Raw genomic sequence first — 27,485 nt, 5'->3', positions numbered from 1 at the left:
ACTTTGCTGTGGGATGAGACCCTGTCTGTACTGGGAGGAGATTAGGAGATGCAGTTTGCACTGGGATGGTCCCCAGTCTGTACTGGGTGATGCCATTTGATCCAGTTTAAGGGACAGGTCGTGGACTATACTGGGATGGGATCGAGCACCTGTTTGTACTTGGACAGGGCCCAGTCTGTACTGGGAGGCAGTTAGGAGATGCAGTTTATACTGGCAGGGGGCTCAATCTCTACTGGATTAGAATGAGACTACTGAGTTAACATGTGAAGGGATGCAGAAAGTACTGGGAAGGGACCAAGATGATCCAGTTTGTGCTGGGATGTGGCCAGGTATGTACAGGGGGGTGTTAAAAGGAGGAACATAGTACTGTGTGGGGACAATAACACAGCTTAGACTGGAAATGGGTCAGAACCCAAGCTGCAGTGCTAGAGGACAGTATGATCCAGTTTGTACTGGAATGAGGCCACATCTGTACTGGGAGGGGATAAAGGAACCATGTTAGGACTCAGTCTATACTGGGAGGGGGTCAGGGTATCCAGTTGGACTCTGAGTAGGTGCAGTCTGTAATGGGAGGGGGTTGGGGTATGAAGGCATGAGGAGACCTCCTATTCTGATGGCAGTGCTGCTCTGGAGCACAGCTCTGTCCCAGAAGTAGCCCTGGCCTGTCCCTGCCTGCAGTCCTGCTCTGCCGCACAGCAGCACAGTGCCCAAGCTGCCAGAGCACTCAGGCCTTGCCCCAGCACAGAGGCTCAACGGGAGAGGGTGGAAGGGAAGAAAGAGCAGCTGAGGACAGCCCAAGCTCTGGGGCTCCCTGGCACTGCTGCTGTGCTGGGACTGTGCCCCTCCACCTCTGCACACAGGCACTGCCCTGCAGCTCCACAGAAGAACTCAAGGAAAGAACTCAGAGAAACAACTCCCTGCAGGATCCTTTATGGTGTTGAACATCCAGGGAGCACAGCTCCTCATGTCTGCAGCCTCTGAGTCACACCAGACAGGACAACAATGAACCAGAAATGCTCTGAAGAAAGACATTTGTGTGGGAACAACATTCTCACAAGGGGAACAGCCCCAGCAGCAGCCAGAACTCAAGCAGCCAGGCTAGGCCTGCACTGAGAGACATCAGAACTGCTCTGCAGGAGAAGAAAAGGAGTTTATTGCTTCCGAAAGCAACCAGGGATCAGTTTGTTCAGGGCATCCTTGAGCTCCTGGTTCCTCAGGCTGTAGATGAGAGGGTTCACTGCTGGAGGCACCACTGAGTACAGAACTGACACCACCAGGTCCAGGGATGGAGAGGAGAAGGAGGAGGGCTTCAGGTAGGCAAAGATGGCAGTGCTGAGAAAGAGGGAGACAACAGCCAGGTGAGGGAGGCAGGTGGCAAAGGCTTTGTGGCGTCCCTGCTGAGAGGGGATCCTCAGCACTGCCCTGAAGATCTGCACATAGGACACCACAATCAACACAAAACAGACAGATAATGAGCAGGCACTGAGCACAAGAAGCCAAACCTCCCTGAGGTAGGATGTGGAGCAGGAGAGCTTGAGGATTTGGGGGACTTCACAGAAGAACTGGTCTACAACATTGCCCTGGCAGAGGGGCAGGGAAAATGTATTAGCTGTGTGCAGCAGAGCATTGAGAGCCCCACAGACCCAGGCAGCTGCTGCCAGGTGGAGACAAACTCTGCTGCCCAGGAGGGTCTCATAGTGCAGGGGTCTGCAGATGGCAATGTAGCGATCGTAGGACATGGTGGTGAGGAGAAAATACTCTGTACCAAGCAAAAAGAAAAGCAGAAATACTTCTGCAGCACATCCTGCACAAGAGATGTCCCTGGTTTCCCTCAGGGAATTGTCCATGGATTTGGGCACAGTGGTGGAGATGGCACCCAGGTCAAGGAAGGCAAGGTTGAGGAGGAAGAAGTACATGGGGGTGTGGAGGTGGTGGTCCCAGGCTATGGTGGTGATGATGAGACCATTGCCCAGCAGGGCAGCCAGGTAGATGGCCAGGAAGAGGCAGAAGTGCAGGAGCTGCAGCTGCCTTGTGCCTGGGAATGGCAGGAGGAGAAAGTGGGTGATGGAGCTGCTGTTGGCCATCTGCTGCCTCTGGCCATGGAGACCTGTAAAAGGAGGGAAAGGCAGTCACAAGTTAGGGCACACTTCTCTCAGCCTCATTGTAAGCCCTGTCCGTGAGCTGCCTGAGGAATGGATCAGCTCAGTCCCATCACTACCAATCACTGATGGTTCATCACAGCTTGAAATGCAGCAGGGACCCAGAATTGCCAGGAAGATTCCTCTGGTGTCAGAACAGAAAGTGACCAACAGCCCAGTCCCAGAGAACAAGAGTCCCATTGTGGTGGGTTGAAATTTCCCCCCACCATTAGCTTTGCCAGAGCAGCTCAGTTAGAAGCAAATGAAGCTGTACTGACAAGCAAGAGCTACACTCTACCAGGGAATGCAATGGATAGGTACAAAACATCCAGGAGTGACAATATTTGACAGGTATTAACAATTACCAAATGACATGAAACCCCCCTGGTCAGAGGCCAGGGAAGCTGTTCCTCTGCCCCTAAACCCTACCTCCCTGATCCGAGAGAGAAAGGGGGAGAGGAGAGAGAAAAAAAGCAGTCGGTTAGACTTAGCCAAGGGCAGCCAAAGCAGCTGATCTCTCCAAAGCAAAGCAAAACAGCTGAGATCAGAAGAGGAGAGAGAATTGTTATGATACAGCTCCTCTGATTCCAGATATTTATCCAATCAATTTGTTTAGAAGAATCTTTTCTTTTCCTTTTCACACCCAAGAGTGATCTATTTATTTTGGTTCTACTTTTCTACTCAAAATCTGTAACTAAATTTTAAAGGCATAGCCTAAAACCACCACAGCCATGGAGAGGTGGAGAACCAGGGAGCAGGCCTGCAGTGCTGCAGAGACAGTGAAGGGAAGAGAGAAAGGCAGAGGGGCTGGGGGTGAAGCCTTCTCCTTCCCCAGCTCTTCTCACTGCTTCTCACAGGATGGAACTGAAGGGCTTTGGTCCTCCTTCTGTGTGCACACTGCAGGAGCCTTCAGCTGAGCATCAGCAGCTGAGATGGAGATGCCTCCAGGAGCTACAGCTGCAGTGTCCTGCACCCACAGCCTTACTGTGTCAGTGACAGCAGTGAGTTTTCCTCCAGTGAGTTATCAGCATCCTCCCAGTCCTGGCCACCTCAAAGCTCTCTCTGCCTTCCTCATCTCCCTGTGATCCTCTGGCAGTGTCCTCAGCTCTGCTGTGCTGTGCAGAGGAGCTGCTCCTGGCCAGAGCTGTCTCCTGCAGCACTGCCTGCTTGCCAGCAGCTTCCTTCAGCCCAAGAGTCCAGGCCAATGTGGCAGCAGAGGACCAGCCCAAGGTGTTTTAATACCTCCTCTGGTGGCTTTTGGTGCCCTTGAAAACTCAGGGACAGAGAGGAAGATGATGAAACCTCTCCAGGAGTTAACGTCAGATTCAAACTCTGAAGTTTGTTCTACTGTTAATGGGTCCCAGTGAAGCATACTGGGAAAGGGTCCCTAGGGTCTGGTTAGAGCAGAAGGAGACAGTGGATGCAAGGGAAGCACCACTGGAGGCACTGAAGCATCTCCAGGCTGTGGTGAGAGCAGAGAACTGAGGCAGTGCTGACAGGTCAGGACAAGCAGCTCAAGGTGGCTCTGCTGCTGAGCAAACCTGGAGGGGTTTCATTGATCCAAAGGGCCAAGCCCTGATCCCCAGCCCCTGGCAAGGTAGATCCTGTCCCTCACCTGTGGCCCTGGGCTCTGCTGGGAGCAGTGGGGAGTGGGGATGAGCAGTGATCACAATAGGACCTTGACAGGTTTTGTTGTGGTTTGCTTGCAAAGAGACAACTCCTGCTGAAAAGGAATGAAAGGTACCTTTAAAACACATTTTTATCAGATGCTTTGTGCAATAAAAACCAATTAGCTGCAGAAACCTTGGTAATAATTTGAGGTTCAGCAGTATTTAATGAGCCCCATGGAGTATTTGGGGCTGATGACATCATCCTCAGGTACTGCCAGGAGACTCTGTCAAGGGACTGCCAAGAAGCCTCTCAACAAGTCCAAGGCAGAAGCAAACTCCAAAGTACCTTGAAGCACTGATTGGCCTCACTGAGGCTTGTTACTGCCAAAGGCTCCCCAGGGACTTGTTAGAGCAGCTTGTTAGAGGCCAGGATTGCAGGGAGACAAAGGCAAAGTACAGGGCAGAAAAACTTGCCTTTGGTCTAGGAAGCAGAAAGGCCAAGCCTTGACCACTGCCCTTGGAATAGTAGAGCCTGAAAACCTGAAAGCCAAGTTTCTCCTCACAGGCCTTGGTGGCAGAGGCAAGTGCCAGAGCTGAGGGCACAAAGAGCTTGGTCCTGTTGGTCCTTCTGCTCGGCTTTTTGCCTTGCTTTCGGGGTTTAGCGGGTCGGGAGGACTCCTGGAGGGCAGGGATTGAGGCGAGCTCGTGCTCTTGTGAGCGTGCACAGGAGCGAGTGCCTGACGTCAGCCGCGGGAGATTTAAATCCCGGGCGGGCTGTGCGCGCGGCGCCAGTTTGGCTCGGTAGCCATGGTCATTACTCAGACCAAAGGTAGAAAAACAGCATCTACCCAGACAGAGTTGTTTCTCCAGCATGCTGGAGTCCAGGCTGCCAGCTGCAGAGAGTGCTTCAGCCTGGCAGCTGGAATAGAGGGAGAGGGAGAGGGAGAGGACACCTGTGTCAGGTGTGAGCAGGTGAACTTTCTCCTCAGCCTGGTGGCTGAGCTGAAGGATGAAGTGGCTGAGCTGAAGGAGGAGGTGTCTAGGCTGAGGTCAATAAGGGAAAGCGAAAGGGAGTTAGACTTGTGGGAGAAGGATCTGCAGATCTCCCCTGCTGAGGGACAGGCCCCTGAAAATGGAGAGGGATGGACACAGGTCCCTGCCAAGGGTGGCAAGAGAAATCCACCCCGGCCCTCTCCTCCTCCTCCACTGCCCTTGCATAATAAGTATGAGGCCCTGCAGGCTGAGGGCGGTGGGGATGAGAGGGCTGAGGAGAAGCCATCCAGAGGGGAGATCAAGGTCAAGCAGTCCCCACCGGCTGTAACGACCAGCTCCAGGGAGCAGCCTAAGGCCAAGCCTAAGGCCAAGCGGCCACCACCAGCTATAACGACCAGCTCCACAAAGAAAAGGAGAAGGGTTATAGTTGTTGGGGACTCTCTCCTGGGGGGTACTGAGGGACCCATATGTCGTCCCGACCCATCCCACAGGGTGGTCTGCTCTCTACCTGGGGCGCAGGTAAGGGACATTGCAAGGGGAATCCCCAAGCTCATCAGTCCCTCTGACTATTACCCTCTGCTGGTAATACAGGCTGGGAGTGATGAGATCGACAGGAAGGGCACCAGGGCAATTAAGAAGGAGTTCAGGGCCCTTGGACAATTGATTGATGGGGCAGGCTCCCAAGTGGTGTTCTGCTCAGTTCCCTCAGTGGCAGGGGAGTACACTGAGAGGAACAGAACCCACACCATCAACAAGTGGCTCAGGGAATGGTGCCAGCGGAGGAACTTTGGTTTCTTTGATCATGGGGCTACTTTTACGGCACCCGACCTGCTGGGTCCTGATGGGGTGCATTTATCTAGAAGGGGTAAGAGAGTCCTAGCACTAGAGTTGGCAGGGCTCATTAGGAGGGCTTTAAACTAGGTCTGAAGGGGGTGGGTGAAGACATCGGTCCCTCTGCAGAGGTAAGAGTAGGGCACAAGGTAGGGTCAATTGAGAGGTCGGGAGCCCAGCTGCAGTGTATGTACACCAATGCATGCAGCCTAGGCAATAAGCAAGATGAGCTGGAGGTCCTAATCCACCAGGGCAACTATGATATAGTTGCCATCTCAGAAACATGGTGGGACAACAGGCACGATTGGAGTGCTACACTGGGGGGTTACAGACTCTTTAGGAGGGACAGACGAGGGAGGAGAGGAGGAGGGGTGGCTTTGTATATTAGGGAGACACTTTCTGCCTCAGAACTTGAGGTGGAAGATGAGGGAATTGAGAGCCTGTGGGTTAAAATCAGAGGGCAGCCCAACAAATCTGACATCCTGGTTGGAGTCTGTTACAGACCACCCAACCAGGATGAGGAGGTTGATGAATTATTCTACAAACACCTGGAGGCTGTTTCAAGATCATCAGATCTTGTCCTCGTGGGTGACTTCAGTCTGCCAGATATCTGCTGGGAACTCAATTCAGCAGAGAGAAGGCAGTCCAGAAGATTCCTGGAGCGGATAGAGGATTGCTTCCTGACGCAGCTGTTAAGTGAGCCTACCAGGGGACAGGCTCTGCTTGACTTGCTGCTCTCCAATAGGGAAGGGCTAGTGGGAGATGTGACCGTGGGAGGCTGCCTAGGGTGCAGTGACCACGAGATAGTGAAGTTTTCAATCTGCAGGGAGATAGGGAGGAGCACCAACAGAACCTTCACCTTGGACTTCAGGAGGGCAAACTTCAGCCTCTTTAAGAAACTTATTTGTAAAGTTCCCTGGGTACCAACCCTCATGAACCGAGGGGTCCAGGAGGGTTGGACATACTTCAAACAGGAGCTCTTGAAGGCACAGGAACTGGCGGTTCCTACATGTGCCTGAAAGATGAGCCGGCAGGGGAAGGCGACCGGCCTGGATGAGCAAGCAGCTCCTGAAGGATTTAAGGGAAAAAAAGAGGCTGTATCACCTTTGGAAGGAGGGGAAGGCTTCTCGAGGTATGTTTAAGGAAGTGGTTAGACTTATGTAGGAATAAAATTAGAGAGGCAAAGGCCCAGTTGGAACTGAAGCTGGCCACCTCTGTGAAAGATAATAAAAAGCAATTTTACAAATATATCAACGCTAAAAAGAAGGGCAAGAAGAACCTCCACTCCTTACTGGACCTGGAGGGGAACATGGTGACCGAAAATGAGGAAAAGGCTGAGGTCCTGAACGCCTTCTTTGCCTCAATGTTTAACAGCAAGGTAGGAGTCCAGGATGAGTGGCCTCCTGAGCTGGGTAATAGGGTCGGGGAGCAGTGTAATGCCCCAGAAATCCATGAGGAATTAGTCCGGGACCTGCTGAGCCACTTGGACACCCATAAGTCCATGGGACCGGATGGGATCCATCCTAGGGTGCTGAGAGAGCTGGCAGATGAGCTGGCCAAGCCGCTCTCCATCATTTTCCTCCAGTCCTGGCTCACTGGAGAGGTCCCAGGTGACTGGAAACTGGCCAATGTGGTCCCCATCCACAAGAAGGGACGGATGGAGGAACCTGGAAACTACAGCCCAGTCAGCCTGACCTCAGTGCCAGGGAAAGTGATGGAGCAGATTATCCTGGCGGCAATAACTGCGCACCTGAAGGATGGCCAAGGGCTCAGGTCCAGCCAACATGGATTTAGGAAGGGCAGGTCCTGCCTCTCCAACCTGATCTCCTTCTATGATCAGGTGACCCGTCTGGTGGATGTGGGGAGGCCTGTGGATGTAGTCTATCTGGACTTCAGCAAGGCCTTTGACACCTGTCCCCCACAGTAAACTGCTGGCTAAGCTGTCAGCTCGTGGTTTGGACCACAACACTCTGTGCTGGGTTAGGAACTGGCTGGAGGGCCGAGCCCAGAGAGTGGTGGTGAATGGTGCCACATCCGGCTGGCGGCCAGTCACCAGTGGCGTCCCCCAGGGATCAGTGCTGGGCCCCATCCTCTTTAACATCTTCATTAATGATATGGATGAGGGCATTGAGTCAGTCATCAGCAAGTTTGCAGATGACACCAAGTTGGGAACAGATGTTAGTCAGTTAGAGGGTGGAAAGGCTCTGCAGAGGGACCTTGACCGACTGGACAGATGGGCAGAGTCCAATGGGATGGCATTTAATAAGTCCAAGTGCCGGGTGCTGCACTTTGGCCACGGCAACCCCATGCAGAGCTACAGGCTGGGGTCAGAGTGGCTGGAGAGCTGCCAAACAGAGAGGGACCTGGGGGTGCTGATTGACACCCGCCTAAACATGAGCCAGCAGTGTGCCCAGGTGGCCAAGAAGGCCAATGGCATCCTGGCCTGTATTAGGAATAGTGTGGCCAGCAGGAGCAGGGAGGTCATTGTGCCCCTGTACTCTGCATTGGTTAGGCCACACCTTGAGTACTGTGTCCAGTTGTGGGCCCCTCAGTTTAGGAAAGACATCGAGACACTTGAACGTGTCCAGAGAAGGGCAACAAGGCTGGTGAGAGGCCTTGAGCACAGCCCTGTGAGGAGAGGCTGAGGGAGCTGGGATTGTTTAGCCTGGAGAAGAGAAGGATCAGAGGCGACCTCATTGCCCTCTACAACTACCTGAAAGGTGGTTGTAGACAGGAGGGGGTTGGTCTCTTCTCCCAGGCAACCAGCACCAGAACAAGGGGACACAGTCTCAAGTTGTGTCAGGGGAGGTTTAGACTGGAGGTGAGGAAAAAGTTCTTCACTGAGCGAGTCATTCGTCATTGGAATGGGCTGCCCAGGGAGGTGGTGGAGTCGCCGTCCCTGGAGGTGTTCAAGGGGAGATTGGACGTGGCACTTGGTGCTATGATCTAGTTGTGAGGTCTGTTGGAACAGGTTGGACTTGATGATCCTTGGGGTCTCTTCCAACCTTAGTTAGTTAGTTAGTTAGTTACTGAGTGAACACAGCACAGGTAAGAAAACTTCTGCCAAACTCTGTTGACAAGCCTCAAGCCTTAATTCAATCCTCCTCTTCTCTCTTTTTGTTAGTTCAGTCCTGCCAAATTCTGTCCTCATTAAGGCAGCTGCTTTCCTGCCCCACGCTGGGCTCCAGAAAAGGAATGTACTGGGTTCAGCTGAACCAGCAGCTTAACCTCTCTGCCTCCCCCAACAGAGAACTGAGGGGGAAGGAACACCACACAAAACCTCTTTGTGTTGATATAGAAACAAATGAGAGAAGTTTCCTGAGCAAATCAGATCATCAGAGTACAAAAGTACAGTGACCTCAGCCTGTGTGCAGAACAGGCACAGTGGAAAGCAGCAGCAAGCAGCAGCAAGCAAGGCAAAAGCCCAAAGCAGGGAGCTGTTCCCCTATCCCTCCCTGTCCCACTGCCATCCCAGTGGAGCAGCCAACACCCAAAACATCCCAGAACCCAGAAACAGCAACTAGAACTGGGAGCCTCCCATGCTGCAATCTGAACTTCAAGCCCCACAATCCTTTGCTCCAGCCAGCACTTCCATTTCTGAGGCTGGCATGGCTGCAGCATGGTCTGGATAACAGCAGCAGAGTCAATTCAACCCATGACAATCAGGAGCCCCTCCAAGCAAAATGGAAAGAGCCTCTCAGCTTCTGTGAACAACTTCCACTGCTTTGAAGGCAGCTGGACTTGCCACATGGATGCATTAGCTGAGAGCCCAGAAGAGCCCAAGGGGGCAGTGGAAGGTGACTTCAGAAGGATCCTTGAAGATGAAGCTCAGACAGACTTCATGATTTGTAGCTGGTATTTGCTACTGGGATCTCCTTTGGATTCAGAGCCCTGTGACAATTCACAGGGTCACAGGTGACAGGATGTTAGGGGTTGGAAGGGACCTCTGGAGATCTCTGAGTGCCCCTGCCAGAACAGGACCATAGAATCCAGTGCAGGTCTCACAGGAACACATCCAGACAGGGCTGAAAAGCCTCCAGAGAAGGAGACTCCACAACCTCTCTGGGCAGCCAGACAACCTCCCTGGATCTGCTGGCCACACTCTTCCAAATGCACCCCAGCATCCCATTGGCCTTCTTGGCCACCAGGGCACATTGCTGTCCCATGCAGAACTTGCTGCCCACCAGAACTCCCAGGCCCTCCATGGGGCTGCTCTCTAACTGTTTGTTCCCTTGAGTGCTGTGGGGTTCACATTGCTCTGGACATTGCATGGTGCAGATCACCTCCAGTGAATCTGAGGCTCCCCAGGAATTGTCACTGGGTTCCTCTTAATCACATGGATCCTGTCCCAGCAGGCACTAGTGCAGGAGAAGGAACACCAGACTGAAGAGAGGGAGAAAGGGAACTGAAAATCTCATCACCTGAATCTAGAAAGAAAGCCCTTGGTAGCAAATGTCCATTCTGGATGGACACAGAACACAACACAGAGAGCTGATGAGAGCAACTGCTGGGGGTGCACCAACTGCCCTGAGAGCCCTAAGGAAGGGCTGGAGGGGGGAGGGCATTCACTGGAATTCCAATACCTGATATTACCTCTTGGACATGCTGAGAATCACAGAATGGTCAGGGTTGGAAGGGACCTCAAGGATCATCCAGCTCCAACCCCCCTGCCATGGGCAGGGACACCTCACCACATCAGGGTGCTCAGAGCCACATCCAGCTGGGCCTTAAAACCCTCCAGGGATAAGGCTTCCACCACCTACCTGTGCAACCTGTGCCAGTGTCTCTCCACCCTCATGGGGAAGAATTTCTTCCTAACATCCAATCTGAATCTCCCCACATCCAGTTGTGCTCCATGCCCCCCAGTCCTATCCCTACCCAACACCCTAAAAAGTCCCTCCCCAGCTTTCTTGTAGCCTCCTTCAGATACTGGAAGGCCACAAGAAGGTCTCCTTGGAGCCTTCTCTTCTCCAGACTGAACAGCTCCATCTCCCTCAGTCTGTCCTCATAGCAGAGCAGCTCCAGCCCTCTGCTCATCCTTGTGGCCCTTCTCTGGACACCTTCCAGCACCTCCAGAGCTTTCTTATAATAGATGTTCCAGAACTGGACACAGTTCTCCAGGTGTGGTCTCACCAGGGTGGAGCAGAGTGGGAGAATCACCTCCCTGGCCCTGCTGGCCACATTTCTCTTGCTGCAGCCCAGGATACAATTGGCTCTCTGGGCTGCAAGTGCACACTGGTGGCTCCTGTTGAGCTTGTGGATGAACACTTCCCTTAAGGATAATCCAGAACTAGAGGCACAGGATGGGGATGGAAGAGGCTCCTGATCCAAAGAAGAGAGACTCCAAATGTGTCCAGACATGCAACCTAACTGGTTAGCAAACATTGACTGCCTGAAGTCAAGGCACCTCTGTGGGAAAAACACTCAGGGTGTGCATCCATCCAGGCTGTCACCATCCCATAATAAGGAAGAAACACACAGGGTGGGCAGCACCAGGGGGAAAGGGAAAGTATTGGAGATGTGGCAGTAAAGGCCGGAAAAGATTACCCCTCAGCTGGTCAGGAATCTGTGCCCCTGAGGCAGTGCTCACAAATACAACTGTGGCTGATCAGTGAGAGACTCAAAGTTGGGTCCAAGGAGATGTGAAATGGCACAAATGAAACAATGCTGCACAGGAAAGGGCTTCTGCTTGGCACAGCTTTGCCTGAGTGTTTCTGCCTTGCTCAGGAAAAAGCGAGGCAGAAAAGTCCATGGTGAAGATCTCTGCTCTTCCAGTCCTCTGGAATAGGACTGCAGGTGCAGGATCAGCTTCCCAGGGAGGAGTGAAACAGGTAGCAGAAATAGCTGCTGAGGAGGGAATGGCTCCAGGCATGGTCTTTGCCTGAGAAGGAGGAGTGGGCCCAGCACTGAACACAAGCTGTTGTGTTTCCATGGATCAGAGAGGAAGGACATCCATAGACATGGGTGAGAGATGGGAACAGAGCAGGATTGTGCAGGAAGCACCATGAGGGTAGTGGAACACTGGAACAGGTTGCCCAGGAAGGGGCTTGGGGTCCCATCCCTGGAGATATTCAAGGTGAGGCTTGACAGAGCTCTGGGTAACCTGATCTGGTTGAGGATGACCCTGGGAAGGTTGGACAAGATAACCTTTGGAGGTGCCTTCCAGCCCAGCCCATTCTATGATCAGTGAGATATGGGAACCAAGCAGATTCTGCATGAAGTGCAAAAGGAAGACACCACCTGGGGCTTCTCAGAGCTCTGGGCCTGGCTATGGTTGTGGATTCCTGCCTTGGGCTTCAGTCTCAAGAAGTTGGTTGGAGCAATAACCCTGAGCTTGTTCACCTTTGTTTGCATGGCTGCTATAGTGCAGGGCTTGTGTGAGTGCTGGTCTGCTTCAGGGAGCAGAACAAGGGACAGCAAGGACCTCTCTGGGAAGAGAGGGCAAATGTCACCTTCAAGAGCAGGCCCTAAGCCTCGGTATTCTCCTAACCTCCCATTGCAAGGACCAGGCCTAAGGCCTGTCTGCATTTCATAGAGCAATACTGAGCAAGGCTTTCCTGAGGTTCTTTTTCCTTCTTTCTGTTGCTTTTGGGAGACTCTTGAGTTTCTCATTCCATCAGCTGGGCAGATGTTCTCCTCCCCTTTCACTACATGTTTTGGAATCTCTTGGGTTTGTCACCAGTCATTGGTTTGGTCACCAGCTGTGTTCAAACTTTTCCCTTCACCTTCTAATCCCAAAAACACAGAATCAGCCAGGTTGGAAAAGACCTCAGAGATCCTCAAGTCCAACCTACCACCCAACACCCCCTGACACCTAAACCATGGCTCCAAGTGCCACATCCAATCTTTTTTGAACACCTCCAGTGATGGTGACTCCACCACCTCCCTGGGCAGCACATTCCAGTAGCAAATTCTTCTTTCTGGGAAGAACTTTCTCCTCACCTCCAGCCTAAACTTCCCCTGGTGCAGCCAATCATTAAATATTAATAACAACCATAACAGTACTCTGTCCCAGTACAGATTGTGTCCACTCCCAGGAAAGGCTACACCACCTGAAGCCCTCCAACCACTTCTCTGGGACTCCTCCCATTACAATGTATATCCCCTTTCCCACTTCCTGACAGAATGGGCCCCATCCCAGTACAAACTGTCTGTCTGTTCTTTGGAGCTGGATGTTCTGGTGTGTCCCATCCCCAGTCAGAAAGCCACCACAGGGTCCATCAGGAACCATTCAAAATACCCTGGGATGCAGCAAACCCTGCCCTGGCATGGAGCAGAGCCTGAGCAGAGTGAAGGCGGCCAACTGCAGCTGGGCTGTGGCAGGAGGAGTGTGGCCACCCAGACACAGGAGTTGTCCTCCCCCGGACTCAGCACTGCTGTGGCCACCTCTGGATTCATAGTGTGTGGATGAGGCATTCTCCAGGCTAGAAGAGTAGGGAGGAAATGGAGAGTTAGCAGAGGATATCTGCGAGGATGGGGCTTGACATCTCTGTGGAGAGGCTGAGGGACCTGGGCTGCTTCAGCCTGCTGAATGGAGGCTCAGAGCACTGCCAGAGCAGTGTGCACATGGCTGAAGGGTGGTTTCACAGAGGATGGAGCTCTTTTCAAGAATGGGAAGAGACTAAAATCTCCACTCAGTGCAGCTTGGAAGGTTCAGAGGGGAGAGAAGGCCAAAGAAATGTCCCTCAAAGGGCAGAGCTGCTATGCATGAGGTCATCCAGAGGGGTCAGGAAATGGCAGGGAGAGCTGAGACAGCTCAGGGAAAGGATGGAAATAGCAGGGGGAGAGCTGGCTGGGGAAGCAAGATTTGGTGTCAGCAGCCTGAAGGGAAAGAGCTGCACGCATGGGACAGTGTAGGAGAGGCTGCAGAAGGGATAGCCAAGGGCTCTGGCAAGGCTGAGAGGCCCAACAGGACCAAGGTCTTTGTGCCCTTGGCTCTGGCACTTGCCTCTGTCACCAAGACCTGTGAGGAGAAATTTTTCATTGAGGCTTTCAGGCTTTACTATTGCAAGGGCAGTGGTCAGAGCTTGGCCTTTCTGCTTCCTAGACCAAAGGCAAGGTTTTCTGCCCTGTACTTTGCCTTTGTCTCCCTGCAATCCTGGCCTCTACCAAGCTGCTCTAAGGAGTCCCTGGGGAGCCTTTGTCAGCAACAAGCCTCAGTGAGGCCAATCAGTGCTTCAAGGTACTTTGGAGTTTGCTTCTGACTTGGACTTGTTGAGAGACTTCTTGGCAGTCCCTTGGCAGAGTCTCCTGGCAGTACCTAAGGATGATGTAATCAGCCCCAAATACTCCATGGGGCTCATTAAATACTGCTGAACCTCTAATTATTGCCAAGGTTTCTGCAGCTAATTGGAGAGGTTTTTATTGCACAAAGCATCTGATGAAAAGTACTTTTAAAGGTACAGTTCATTACTTTTCAGCAGCAAATCATAGCAAAACCTGTCAAGGTCCCACCCTGCTCACTGCTCATCCTCACTCCCCACTGACCCCAGCAGAGCCCTGAGCCACAGGTGAGGGACAGGATCTGCCTTGCCAGGGGCTGGGGGTCAGGGCTTGGCCCTTTGGATCAATGAAACCCCTCCAGGTTTGCTCAGCAGCAGAGATACCTTTAGCTGCTTGTCCTGACCTGTCAGCACTGCCTCAGTTCTCTGCTCGCATCACAGCCTGGAGATGCTTCAGTGCCTCCAGTGATGCTTCCCTTGCATCCACTATGTTGTGCACTAAGGAGACGCTGGGGACCCTTTCCCAGTATGCTTCACTGGGACCCATTAAAAGTAGAAGAAACTTCAGAGTTTGAATCTGACTTTGACTTCTGGAGAGGTTTCATCAGCTTCTCAGTCTCTGAGGTTCATGGACTTGGCACCAAAGCCACCAGAGGGCTCCTTTAAATGCCTTGGGCTGGTCTGGTGCTGCTGAGCTGGGCCAGGCTCCTTGGCATGATGGAGCTCTGGCCGGGAGCAGCTCCTCTGCACAGCACAGCACAGATGAGGAAGGCAAAAAGAGCTTCAAGGTGGCCAGGACTGGGAGGATGCTGAGAGTTCACTGGAGGAGAAGTCACTGCAGTTGCTGACAGGGTTAGTCGTGGTTGCAGGGCAGTGCAGCTGCAGTTCCTGGAGGCATCTCCTAAAGCTGGGGCTATGTGCTGGGGCAGGGACTCTGCTGCCTGTGAGGCTCAGCTCCAAGCAGCCCAGGGAGCTCTTCATGCTGCTTTGGGGAGAAGCTGTGGTTAGAAGGAGTCACCCTTGGCAGGGCAAGAGAGGGCAGTCCAGGGCAGGACAGGGTCCTTCTGCTGTGGAGAGGCTGCTGTGTGGGTCAGGGCTGCTCTCATCTCCAGCTCATTTCCAGAACGTTTTCAGGGGGACTTTTCATGACTATGTTCAGGCCAGGGATTCCTGACCCAGGCTCTGCTCTCCTGAATCTTTGCTTCCACTGTCTCTGGCCTGGATGGTGAGCAGGAAAACTCAGCAGTGCTTTTAGAGCAGGGGCTGAGCCTCTTAAACCATCACACAGAGCTTTACTGGGAACCTCACCAAGTGCCTACAGTCCTCACCTGAGGGCTTTCCTGAGTGTCTGTCCATCCCTCTCCTTGCCTGTCTCAGATGACCTTTGTGTTGCTGATGACTATCTGGGCATGGAAGCCTCAGCTGCAGAGTCAGGCACAGACACTGTGAGATCTTCTGTGCAGGTGGAGCTACAGCAATGAGGTGTCCCAGCAGTCCTCCAGCCTGGGAATCTTTGGGCAGTGCAGGCTGTGAGGCTGGCAATGAGCTGACTGCAGGAGCTGCCATGGTCATGCCTTGGCTGTGTCCTTGAGGTGCCCATCCAGGCTGTGCTGCCTTCCAGGGGACACTGAGCCAAGTGTCTCCTGCCCTAGAAGTGGGATGCTGAGACCCTGAGACACTGAGTGGTGTGTGGTGGATCCCTCTGCTCTCAGCAGTGTCTGGTGGCTGTGCAGGGTGACATGGGAGCATGGTCACCCTCCAGCTGAGGTGCAGAGTAGGGTGACTTAGAGTCCATGGGGACCTCTCCCACTCTTGCCTTTTAGCCTAAGCCATGACCAAGTAGTGCTGCAGCCTTGGAGCTGAAGGAAGAGTCCCTGAGAAGAAGCAGCAGGTGTCTGTGTGACAGGGGAGGGTCTGTGGGGAGTGGTTTTGGTTGAGCTGAGAGAACTCTCTTCTGACTTGTCACTGTCTCCTTCTCTTCTGACAGTGCCTCATGGCCAGATGCAGCAGATGGCCAACAGCAGCTCCATCACCCACTTCCTCCTCCTGCCATTCTCTGGCCCAAGGCAGCTGCAGCTCCTGCACTTCTGCCTCTTCCTGGCCATCTACCTGGCTGCCCTGCTGGGCAATGGCCTCATCATCACCATCATAGCCTGGGACCACCACCTCCACACCCCCATGTACTTCTTCCTCCTCAACCTTTCCCTCATTGACCTGGGTGCCATCTCCACCACTGTGCCAAAATCCATGGACAATTCCCTGAGGGACACCAGGGACATCTCCTATGCAGGATGTGTTCTCCAGCTCTTCTTTTTCGTATTCCTAATTCAGGCAGAGTTTTCTCTCCTCACCACCATGTCCTACGATCGCTATGTTGCCATCTGCAGACCCCTGCACTATGAGACCCTCCTGGGCAGCAGAGTTTGTCTCCACATGGCAGCAGCTGCCTGGGCCTCTGGCTTTCTCTATGCTCTTCTGCACACAGCTAATACATTTTCCCTTCCCCTCTGCCAGGGCAATGTTCTGGAGCAGTTCTTCTGTGAAATACCCCAGATCCTCAAGCTCTCCTGCTCCACATCCTACCTCAGGGAAATTTGGCTTATTGTGGTCAGTGTCTGTTTAGTCTTTTTCTGTTTCATATTCATTGTGGTGTCCTATGTGCAGATCTTCAGGGCAGTGCTGAGGATCCCCTCTCAGCAGGGACGCCACAAAACCTTTGCCACCTGCCTCCCTCACCTGGCTGTGGTCTCCCTCTTTCTCACCACTGCCTTCTTTGCCTACCTGAAGCCTTCCTCCATCTCCTCCCCATCCCTGGATCTGGTCACGTCAGTCCTGTACTCGGTGGTGCCTCCAGCAGTGAACCCTCTCATCTACAGCCTGAGAAACCAGGAGCTCAAGGCTGCCCTGAGCAAATTCATCACTGGGTGGTTTCAGAAGCAATAAACTCTTTGTCTTCTCCTGCAGAGCAGTTCTGATGTCACTCAGTGCAGGCCCAGCCTGGCTGCTCGAGTTCTGGCTGCTGCTGGGGCTGTTCCCCCTGTGAGAATGTTGTTGCCACACAAATGTCTTTCTTCAGACCATTTCTGGTTCAGTGTTGTCCTGTCTGGTGTGACCCAGAGGCTGCAGACATGAGGAGCTGTGCTCCCTGTGTGTGCTCAACAGAATAAAGGACCCTGCAGGGAGTTGTTTCTTTGAGTTTCTTCCTCCAAGGCTTCTGTGGAGCTGCTGGGCAGTGCCTGTGTGCAGAGGTGGAGGAACTGTGTGCGGCAGTGCAGGGAGCCCCAGAGCTTGGGCTCTCTCGAGCTCTTCTTTCTTTCCTTCCACCCTCTCCTGCTGAGCTTCTGTGCTGGGGCAAGGCCTGAGTGCTCTGGCAGCTTGGGCACTGTGCTGCTGTGTGGCAGTGCTGGGACTGCAGGTGGGCACAGGCCAGGGCTGCTTGTGGGACAGAGCTGTGCTCCAGAGCAGCACTGCCATCAGAACAGGAGGTCTCCTCATGCCTTCATCCCCCAACCCCCTCCCATTACAGACTGCACCTACTCAGAGTCCATACCAGATACCTTGACCCCTTTCCAGTACAGACTCAGTCCAAGCATGGTTCCTTTAATCCCTCCCAGTACAGATGTGGCCTCATCCCAGTCCAAACTGGATCCTACTGTCCTCTAGCTCTGCAGCCTGAGTCTCATCCCAGCACAGAATCTATCCCCTCGCTCCCTTTCCAGTACCATTTGCATCCATCCCAGTACAAACAACCCTCATGCCCTCTCTGCATAGTCTGGGCCCTGTCCCAGTCTAAAGAGAATCCCTTTCATCCCTCCAGGTACACATTAGACCTTATCCTAATAAAATCTCTATCCCCTTATGCACTGCCAGTACAGCTGCATTCCCTGACCACATTCTAGGACATTCTGGGCCATGCACAGCACAATTTGGTGTAGAGGAGTGGGCTGAGATGAAGGGATTGAATGCTGCAGTGGAATTCAATGAGAAGGACCTACAGAAGCACAGAACTCAGGGAGGCCCTGCGACGCTGAGTGACCTCATTGACTTGGAGTAACCCCGAAGCTGTTTACGTCCCTGAAGGTGCTGGAAAGTACCGAGAAACTGAAAAACAACAGGGTGCAGTAACCAAGAGGAGTGGCTGGCATTTAGAGTATAGGCAATGAGAAGTTGACTAGTAGGCATAATTAACAGCAATTGTATATAAGTGTGTCTGGTGTTTAATAAAGTTGGACTCTGGTTGATCACATTGATCGTTTGTCAGCCCCTTCTTGCGGCAAGTGGCGCCTGAACAAGGGACCCCACAGAGAGGGTTGTGGACCCCACAGAGAGGGTCGTGGACCCCACAGAGAGGGTCGCAGACTCACAGAGAAGTCTGCAGAAATGTTCCCCGGGGACTAGGTGTACGTTCGTGAGCACGGAGGCAAGAAGCCGGCCTGGGATAGCAGTACCGGAGGCTGCTTGGACAAAGATAAGGAGCCAGCCTGGGAGCTGAAGACGCTGTAACCTGGAACTGCTGATGTAAGGACTGTGCGCACAGGTACTAATGTTATAATGGATAGGCAGGCAGCGTACCATTTGTTTAAGTGCTTTTTAGAAAAGCAAGGATCAAAATTAGATGTTAAAAAGGAGTTAATGCCTATGTTAGAGCATGCAGAAAACTTGGGATATTTTAAGGATCCTAATGAAGTTTTTGAAAGAGTACAGTGGAAACAATATGGTCAGGATTTATGGATAGCAGGAATAGATGATGATAAAGTTGCAAAAGAAATAGTAAGCCATGGAAGGTAGTTATGACTATACTTGATCAACATGCAGCAGAGCAAAAGGCAGCTTTGCAAGCAAGACATAGATTGCAGGTGGTAGATGAGGAAGAGCAAGGTGCTGTAAAGATGTCTGGTATAGAATTACCCCTGGAAACTCAGCGACAATTACAAGAGCACAATGCTGCTCGAATACGGGGATTAGGGGCTAAAGTAGAGACATCAAGTGCTCCAGTGGCATGTAGTAGTGATAAGGAGCTTCCTCCACTCCCGTTAGAGAGCGAGTTGAGACAAAGAACAGATGAGGTACAAAAGGATGAAGAATGTTTGTTAAAAGGGAATGAGAAAACAGCAGCAGATAGACGAGATTTTTGGAGAAGGGTTGCTGAGGAAGTTCATAGCGAAGGAGATATGGAGGTATTTGGTCGATTAATGGAGTCGTCACTTGCTTGTCCTGTGGTGTATATGCAAGCAGCGCAAGGAGTACGAGCAGAGGCGGTAGCATTGCCTTGGAAATTTATATCACAGTTAAGACAGACGGTATCACAATATGGCATTCAATCAGAACCCTCGAGGCAGATGTTGTATTATTTGTTTCAAAACTATAATATGTTACCGAAGGATACCTAGAATATAATGAAGCTGTTATTGACGTCTGCGCAATTTATAATATTTGCAAGGCAGTGGGAGGAATTTGCCAGGCAAGTAGTGAACGCTCCTTGGCAACAAAATGATCCATTAGTAGGAGTTACTATGGATGAACTGTTAGGCACAGGACGATATGAAAGGATGGAGTTACAGGCATTGATAAATCCCGTAAAGTTACAGGCATCAGTAGATATAGCAAAAATGGCCATAGAAAAGATTAAAGATAACAACCAGTCTCCACATTATATGTCAATTAAACAAGGAAAAGGAGAGACGGTAGAGAGTTTTATAGATAGGTTAATGGGTGCTTTGAGAGCTGCTCAGGTGGAAGCTGCAATTCAAGAACCGATTTTAAAACAGTGTCTGATGCAAAATGGAAGTCAGCAGGTGAAACAGTTGATTAGCGCGTTAGGTCCTACATGGGAGGTAGCAGAATTATTACAAAAGGCACAGAATTTGTCAGAAGGACCTATGGCTATGTTAGTGGAGGCAGTTAAAGATTTAAAGACAGGATTAGAGGAACAGGCAAAATCAAATCAACATGTTATGGCTGCCTTAGTACCTTTGCGTGCATCCCAGAAAGGACAGAGACGATTTAGCAATCAACAATCAAGCAGTTTCCAATGTTATCGCTGTGGAAATATGGGCCACCTACGTAGAAACTGCAGAGCTAATAATGTATGGTGTCAAAAATGCCAGACCAATACTCATAATACAGCAGTTTGTCGGGGCTTGGGAAACTCCCGGCAGAACGCGAGAGGTCGCCGCGTGATGACACAAGTAGTGACCAGTTCCAGTGCCCCTCACAGCAGCAGCGAGCAGTCCTACGACCAGCAACTGCAGGCAGCCTCGGGCTGGACCTGGCAACAACAGTAGAAGTGACTTTAACAGGCAAAGAGCCACAAAGGATCCCCACAGGAGTGTATGGACCTATTAAAATTAATGGTAAAGCAGTAGGATGTCTTTTGATAGGTAGGTCATCAGCCTCAATGTCAGGAATTCTAATAATAGCAGGACTCATTGATGCAGATTATACTGGGGAAATTCAGATAATGGCACAAACATTGTTTCCACCCATTGTGATTCCACCACAGAGTGAAATTGCACAATTGATACCATTACCACATCTGGCAGCAGGATTGCAGCCTCACAATCGTCGGTGCAGAGGGGATGGGGGCTTTGGATCCTCCACGGCTCCTCTAGCTTTGCTTACAGTGGCAATGGACAAGAGGCCACAAGCTGAGGTTACAATAGAGTATCAAGGTCAGCAAAGAAAACTTATTGCTCTGTTAGATACTGGAGCTGATGTTACTGTAATCTCAAAGTGTTGTTGCCCATCATCCTGGCCGGCTACTACTGCAACGGCCTCGCTGTCGGGTGTGGGAGGTATTAAGATCGCAGAAACATCGCCACCTATTAGGGTTACCTGTGATAGAAAAACAATGACGGTGGTTTGTTCATTGTTGCCACTACCTGTCCCTATTCAGATGTTAATAGGCAGAGATGTTTTACAACAACTAGGAGCCGTGTTGATGACAAAAAACGCATAGTAGTGGCCATTGAATGGACTTTCCCAATCCCATTGAAATGGTTAACAGATGAAGCAGTTTGGATTGAGCAGTGGCCGCTTAAAGAGGAAAGTCTTGTTGCAGCTCAGTAATTAGTTCAGGAACAACTTCAGCAGGGACATTTAAAATTGTCCACAAGTCCATGGAACACTCCAATTTTTATAATAAAAAAGAAGTCAGGGAAGTATAGACTTTTGCATGATTTAAGAACAGTCAATGATCAAATGCAAGCCATGGGAGCATTACAACCAGGTCTCCCGAGTGCATCTATGCTTCCTGAGTTGTGGCATTTATTAGTGATTGATTTGAAGGACCGTTTCTTTACTATTAAGTTACATGAGAAAGACACTTGTAGGTTTGCATTTACTTTGCCATCACTAAATCGCCAAGCGCCAGCGCAACATTTTGAATGGACAGTGTTGCCACAAGGGATGAAAAACTCTCCAACGTTATGCCAGATATATGTTGCAGCTGCCTTACAACCATTAAGACAGAGGTGGCCTGAAGTGTTGATTTATCATTATATGGATGACATTTTGTTGTGTCAACAGCAACCTTTTGAGGATTATCAGTTAACAGAATTACAACAAGAAATGGAAAAAATAGCTACAGAAAAAATTCCAAAGAATGTGCCAATAAAATATTTAGGGTGGACTATAACAGAACAGCAAATTAGTTCCCAAAAGTTGCAATTGCATACTGACTTCAAGACCTTGAATGATGTTCAGAAATTTATGGGTGACATTCAGTGGTTGAGACCAGTAACAGGAGTTACTAATGACATGTTAGAACCACTGAAACCTTTGTTAAAGGGTTCAGATCCAACTTTGCCTGTGACATTGTTGAGCGATCATGTACAAGCTATTGATAATATTGTACAACATGTGTTACAGAATACTGTATCACAACGGGTATTAGATCTGCCAATTGACATTACAATTATAATGGGAAAACAGCATTTGGTGGGAGCATTGACTCAATGTCTAAAGAAAACGGGGGAAAGTACCAGAACTATTGTATTAGAATGGATCTTTCCACCACTCCAACCGAAAAGAACAATTCAACAAAAAATTTTGATTTTGGCAGATCTAATTAAATCTTGTCGGCTGAGACTCTGTAGTATTGCAGGCTGTGTACCTGGGACCATTTATGTACCCATGAGTCGACCTGATTTGGAATGGTTTTTGATTAATTGTGAAGACTTTGCAAGTGCTTGCCTTGCTGATGGGGTACTAATTCGTGCAGCACCATTGACAGACAAAGTGTTGAGTTGGATGTGTAACCATGCATGGCTAACAAAACCAAAGTTAAAAGAACAGCCTATTAGCAATGCATTAACAGTGTTTACAGATGCAGGAAAGAAATCTATGAAGGCTGTAGCCACCTGGCAAGAACAAGGGGTATGGAAATATCGACTGCTGAATGCAGAAAAGGGAAATTCACTGCAAACGTTGGAATTGTTAGCAGTGGTCTGGGTATTACAGACATGGCTACATCGGCCTGTAAATGTAGTTTCAGATTCTTTGTATGTTGTAGGAGTTGTTAGAAGAATTGAAGATTCAATGATTAAGAAGGTGACCAATGAAAGACTGTGGGAATTATTGTTGCAGCTGTGGAGAGTTGTTAAATTCAGATCTGCTGAATATTCTGTAATCCATGTACGCAGTCACAAGTTTGACCAAGGACTTGGTGAGGGTAATGCAGGAGCAGACAAGCTTGTCTCTTTAGCAGCACCAGTATCCACATTTGCAAAGGCTAGAGAATCGCATGCACAATTTCATCAAAATGTAAAAGTTTTGGTGAAAAGTTTTAACGTTCCATATGCTGAGGCTAAAGCAATAGTGCAAACATGTCCAATTTGTAGTTATATTAATCAAGGTCTTGGTTTAGGATTAGGGGTTAACCCTAAGGGTTTGACAAGCAACGAGATATGGCAAATGGATGTGACTCATGTCTCAGAATATGGAAGGATCAAATATGTGCAAGTGACTATTGATACCTGTGTCCAGTTCTGGGCCCCTCAGTTTAGGAAGGACATCGGGACACTTGAACATGTCCAGAGAAGGGCAACAAGGCTGGTGAGAGGCCTTGAGCACAAGCCCTATGAGGAGAGGCTGAGGGAGCTGGGATTGTTTAGCCTGGAGAAGAGAAGGATCAGAGGTGACCTCATTGCCCTCTAGAACTACCTGAAAGGTGGTTGTAGACAGGAGGGGGGTGGTCTCTTCTCCCAGGCAACCAGCACCTGAACAAGGGGACACAGTCTCAAGCTGTGCCAGGGGAGGTTTAGACTGGAGGTGAGGAAAAAGCTCTTTACTGAGCGAGTCATTTGTCATTGGAATGGGCTGCCCAGGGAGGTGGTGGAGTCACCGTCCCTGGAGGTGTTCAATGGGAGATTGGACGTGGCACTTGGTGCCATGGTCTAGTTGTGAGGTCTGTTGGAACAGGTTGGACTTGATGATCCTTGGGGTCTCTTCCAACCTTAGTTGCTGTGATACTGTGATACTGTGATACTGTGACACGGTGATATGATTTGGGCAACAGCTCAGTCAGGAGAAAAAGCCAAGGATGTTAAGAAACATTTGATTCCTTGTTTTGCAGTGATGGGAGTGCCTCAAACCATTAAGACTGACAATGGTCCAGCATATATCAGTCAGAGCATGAAAGAGTTTTGTCAGTTATGGGGGGTGAAGCATGTTACAGGTATTCCACATTCCCCAACAGGTCAAGCAGTAGTAGAAAGAGCTAATCAGACTTTAAAGCAATATTTACAGAAGCATAAGGAAAGTGATCCAATATCTAGGTTAAACAAAGTGTTGTTTGTGTTAAAACACTTGTGCATTTTTGGGACGGAAGAGATACCACCGGTGGTGAAACATCAGAATCAGATGTCATTGAGACCTGTAAATATGAAAGTGTTTTATAAGGATCCTCAGATAGGTGACTGGAAAGGACCTGTTGAGGTAAAATTTATTGGGAGAGGATATTTTTGTGTATCCACAGCTGATGGTCCTCGGTGGATTCCTAGCCGTTGGGTAAAACCTGCCCCAGAAGAGCTGAAGAATGGAATACAACAACAGGTGGAAGAGAATAATGTGGTTATTTTATCTAGTAGGCACTAGCATGGCTGTTAAAACAAAGATTGAGCCTAGACAGAATATGTGGGCTGTGACGATGATCAGCCTGAGAGCATTGACCTGTGAAGCATTGCACCATATTGACGATCGCATCAATATGTGGGATCATAGGCGGGATGGCTTGGACCAATTAATAAGGAATTGTTAAGAATTTTGTGTACTATTTTTGTGGTGTTAATTATAGTAAAACTTATATATGGCTGTATTATGAGTAGAGTTAAGAAGTTGTCTGAAAACTTTGTAGTTGTTAAAGGAAACGGGAGAATTGTAGAGGAGTGGGCTGAGACGAAGGGATTGAATGCTGCAGTGAAATTCAATGAGAAGGACCTACAGAAGCACAGAACTCAGGGAAGCCCTGTGACGCTGAGTGACCTCATTGACTTGGAGTAACCCCGAAGCTGTTTACATCCCTGAAGGTGCTGGAAAGTACCGAGAAACTGAAAAACAGCAGGGTGCAGTAACCAAGAGGAGTGGCTGGCATTTAGAGTATAGGCAATGAGAAGTTGACTAGTAGGCATAATTAACAGCAATTGTATATAAGTGTGTCTGGTGTTTAATAAAGTTGGACTCTGGTTGATCACATTGATCGTTTGTCAGCCCCTTCTTGCAGCACTAAATAACAAATCTCTTGAGGACATTGCAATCAGAAATGAAGAAATGAAGAAATGAAGAAATTAGTACTGGAACTTTAAATCAGAGCAGAGCTGTTGTCGGCAAGAGTCATACCAGAAAATTGTCCTCTGTCCAGGGGTGGAGGTAGGGGTGGGGGTGGCTAGCAAGGTGTGCCCTAGTTGCTATTGTCTTTCTGTATTAGGGTCTTAACGACTTGCAGCCTATTTTGTCTGAGCAACCATTGTCCCACCCAAACTGAATTATCTGTTTTCCATTTTAATTTGCTGACCAGTAGCTGCTACAGAAAAGGAATAAAAATAAATTTTTACTCCTAGCTGACTTAAGGCATGTCAGCCCATTAGAGCAACTGGAAGGGTTAACACATACGGTGTTACAGTGACTGATTTGCAGTTGCTAAAGCGAATTGCTCTAGCTCTTTGCTAACCCAGGTCGTGTGGATACCTTTTAATCCCATAACTTCAGCATTTGCCATGAGCAATGGCTAGTGACCATTCCATTTATGACGGGACATAATGATAACATCGTCTCCAGTATCCACAATCATTGAAATTTGTATAATTTGTCCACAAGGGTGTCTGACAGATACAATCTGTTCCAGTTTTCCCTTCTGGATTTTTAGGGCCAATGAGATATCAGGCATATTGGTGGAACCCGAGCCTTCTTTGCTCTAGGAATCCTGTTAGAAGTTTAGGCACTCGGGACTCAAATGATATTAGCTGAACAATTTCTGTCCCAACAAGAGTGCTAACAGGAGAGGTAATGGTATAGAGCATAATTTTCATAACCCAATCATAATCAGAATGTATTGAACCAGGAATTGTAAGGATGCCCTGCCTAGAGGTAGACAACCTGCCAAGTAACAGAGCACAGGGTCTGTGACCCAAAGGACCGTATCAATTGAACTTGACAACGCTTTGTGGAATCAAAAGTGGTATGCGGCTGTTGGTAGTTCCGCTAGATGCTGTCAGAGGATGGCTGCGAGGGGAAGGTGCAGTCCAAGCATCCTCGTTTGGGGTCGTCGCGGGGTATCCTTAAGACGCGGGAGCAATCTCCCTACCTATGACAATCTAGAGTAAAATGATTAGAGCTGTGACAGTGGACACTTTCCAAACTGTCCAGCAGTTGAGTGACTTACGTAAGATATCAACTAGGGAACCAAATGGCCCTGTTAGACCCTGCTGAGCAGTGAAAAGCACAAGGGTCAGAGTTATTGTCCTGAATTCTTGACCACTCTTTGATCGCTAGGTCCTGACTTAATTACAAAGCCTTATCAGGAAGCTGCAGTTGCTGATATGGTCTAACAAAAAGGCTTGCCCCATTGAGGTGGGTAGCAGTGACACATTGTGTGGTGGTTTGAAAGGAAAGGCTCTGCTTTCCCTCCCCCACTGAGAAAGAGACCATGGCTAAACCCAGTCAGAGAAATGAGAGTATATTTTACAAGGAAACAGATTATATGTAACCCAACAAACACAGGTATTTTATAATATATACAGGAATATACAGCAAATGAACTCAACCAGAAACCAGACCCCCCACAGAGGGGGCTTCCCCCTGTGCCCCCTTCACCCCCCTACCTCCCTTCTCCCCCAAAAGAGGTAGAAAAGAGATGTGGACGGTTAACAGGGCAGGAAAGGAAGAAAGGCCTGGCACAGGAGTTAGTATCTTATCTTAGTTGGCCAGAATCCCAGAAGCAGATCCAGCTGAGAGGGACAGCGAAGGAAGGAAGACTGCGAGAAAGTTCCCAGCTCCCCTGGGTCCAATCTCACCTCCCACAATCCTACCAATGAAATTCGTTTAGAATACCAAAATATTTTTATAAACATTTAGCCAGTGTGTCCCTTTCTTAAAGGCACAGCGTCAAACGACCACACCTTGTAAAAAGTCTGCTGGCTGCCGGGGCATGGCTTCCGAGGCATTTGCAAGTGATTTGCAACTTAATTGAGAAGTTGCAAGGCATAGTGGTGTTTGTGACCCTCTTGCGTGCTGACATGAGTTGGAAGTCAGAGGGCACTGTCTTAGGATGTAGCTTTTGTGCAATCAGAATATCATCCATAGACTTACAGGTGAGAAAGTCACAATAAGGCTATCTAAATGAGAACAAAGGCCAAACCAGAGAATTTTGGCATGCCTGGGGCCCTGCATTGATACCGGTGGGTGGAATCTGCCTTAATCGATGACTCAGTAGGCGTAGGCTTTGTTGAGACCTCCGGATGTAAGTGAATTGTAAAAGAAACCAATCCTTCAGATGAATAATAATCAGGTCCCAATTCCAGGGGACTGGGAGTTGTGGGGCCAGGTTGCAAGGCACCCATCTCCTCCAGGATTGAGTTGATCGGTCTCAGACCATGTAATAAACACCATTCGCTAACAGAGGTGACAAAAGCGATTAACAAATGCATTGAAAACAACGGATTGATTACAGCAGTTGTGTATCCTGACTGTAACCCATAGGGAACTATGGCTTGTCTAGCTTCCATTAGCATTTGTCAGTCCAGAGATTGTTAGATTCGTTGCTGACCACAGGAAATGCATACACAGACTGTGACTACATTTCCCATAATACCTTTCCACCAATGCAATGGGACAGTTCCCCTCCCTCCCCCCCCCCCCGATGGTCCCATCGGGAGTCGATTGGAACCTCCGTCAAAGTGCGATACTTTGTTGAGAATGCCTGGAATGTAGGAGGCCGGGGGGGGGGGTGTAGCGCAGTTGAAACCGCTGGGGGGAAGGGGCCGCTGGCACGGGCCGTTCCTGCCAGGGGCCGCTGGAGCAGGCCTCTGCGGGGGAAAGGGGTGGGGGCCGGGCAAGCGGCCGCCGTTGGGCTGCTGCTGCTGTCAGTGCTGCCGGTATCAGTGGTGCCGTCAGCCAGTACTGCCTTGGTCGGAGCCGTCGGTATCCGCAGGGGCCGGCAGGGCTGGCGGGCGGGATGCGGTGGTAAGAACGCTGTC

At 50.0% G+C, this 27,485-nt stretch overlaps 2 protein-coding genes across 2 annotated transcripts in view; one reads left to right on the top strand and one right to left on the bottom strand.

Moving 5' to 3' along the window:
• Window positions 1–27,485, bottom strand: part of LOC128899796 (zinc finger protein 850-like) — a gene marked incomplete at its 3' end in the record, with an annotated part of 129,452 nt that overhangs the window by 79,789 nt on the left and 22,178 nt on the right. The gene's annotated exons all lie outside the window — the stretch shown is intronic.
• LOC128899798 (olfactory receptor 14A16-like) lies at window positions 15,781–16,737 on the top strand. The gene has a single exon (XM_054179499.1). The coding sequence runs from the start codon at window positions 15,796–15,798 to the stop codon at window positions 16,735–16,737; it is 942 nt and encodes a 313-aa protein (XP_054035474.1). The 5' UTR covers window positions 15,781–15,795.

This window comes from Dryobates pubescens, unplaced genomic scaffold (genome assembly GCF_014839835.1).
Source record: "Dryobates pubescens isolate bDryPub1 unplaced genomic scaffold, bDryPub1.pri scaffold_67_arrow_ctg1, whole genome shotgun sequence".
NCBI classification, from domain to species: domain Eukaryota; kingdom Metazoa; phylum Chordata; class Aves; order Piciformes; family Picidae; genus Dryobates; species Dryobates pubescens.
This window is presented reverse-complemented; position numbering and strand designations above follow the sequence as displayed.

Coding starts and splice junctions, on each gene's coding strand:
- LOC128899798 (XM_054179499.1), top strand. CDS start 15,796: ATGCAGCAGATGGCCAACAGCAGCTCCATCACCCACTTCCTCCTCCTG.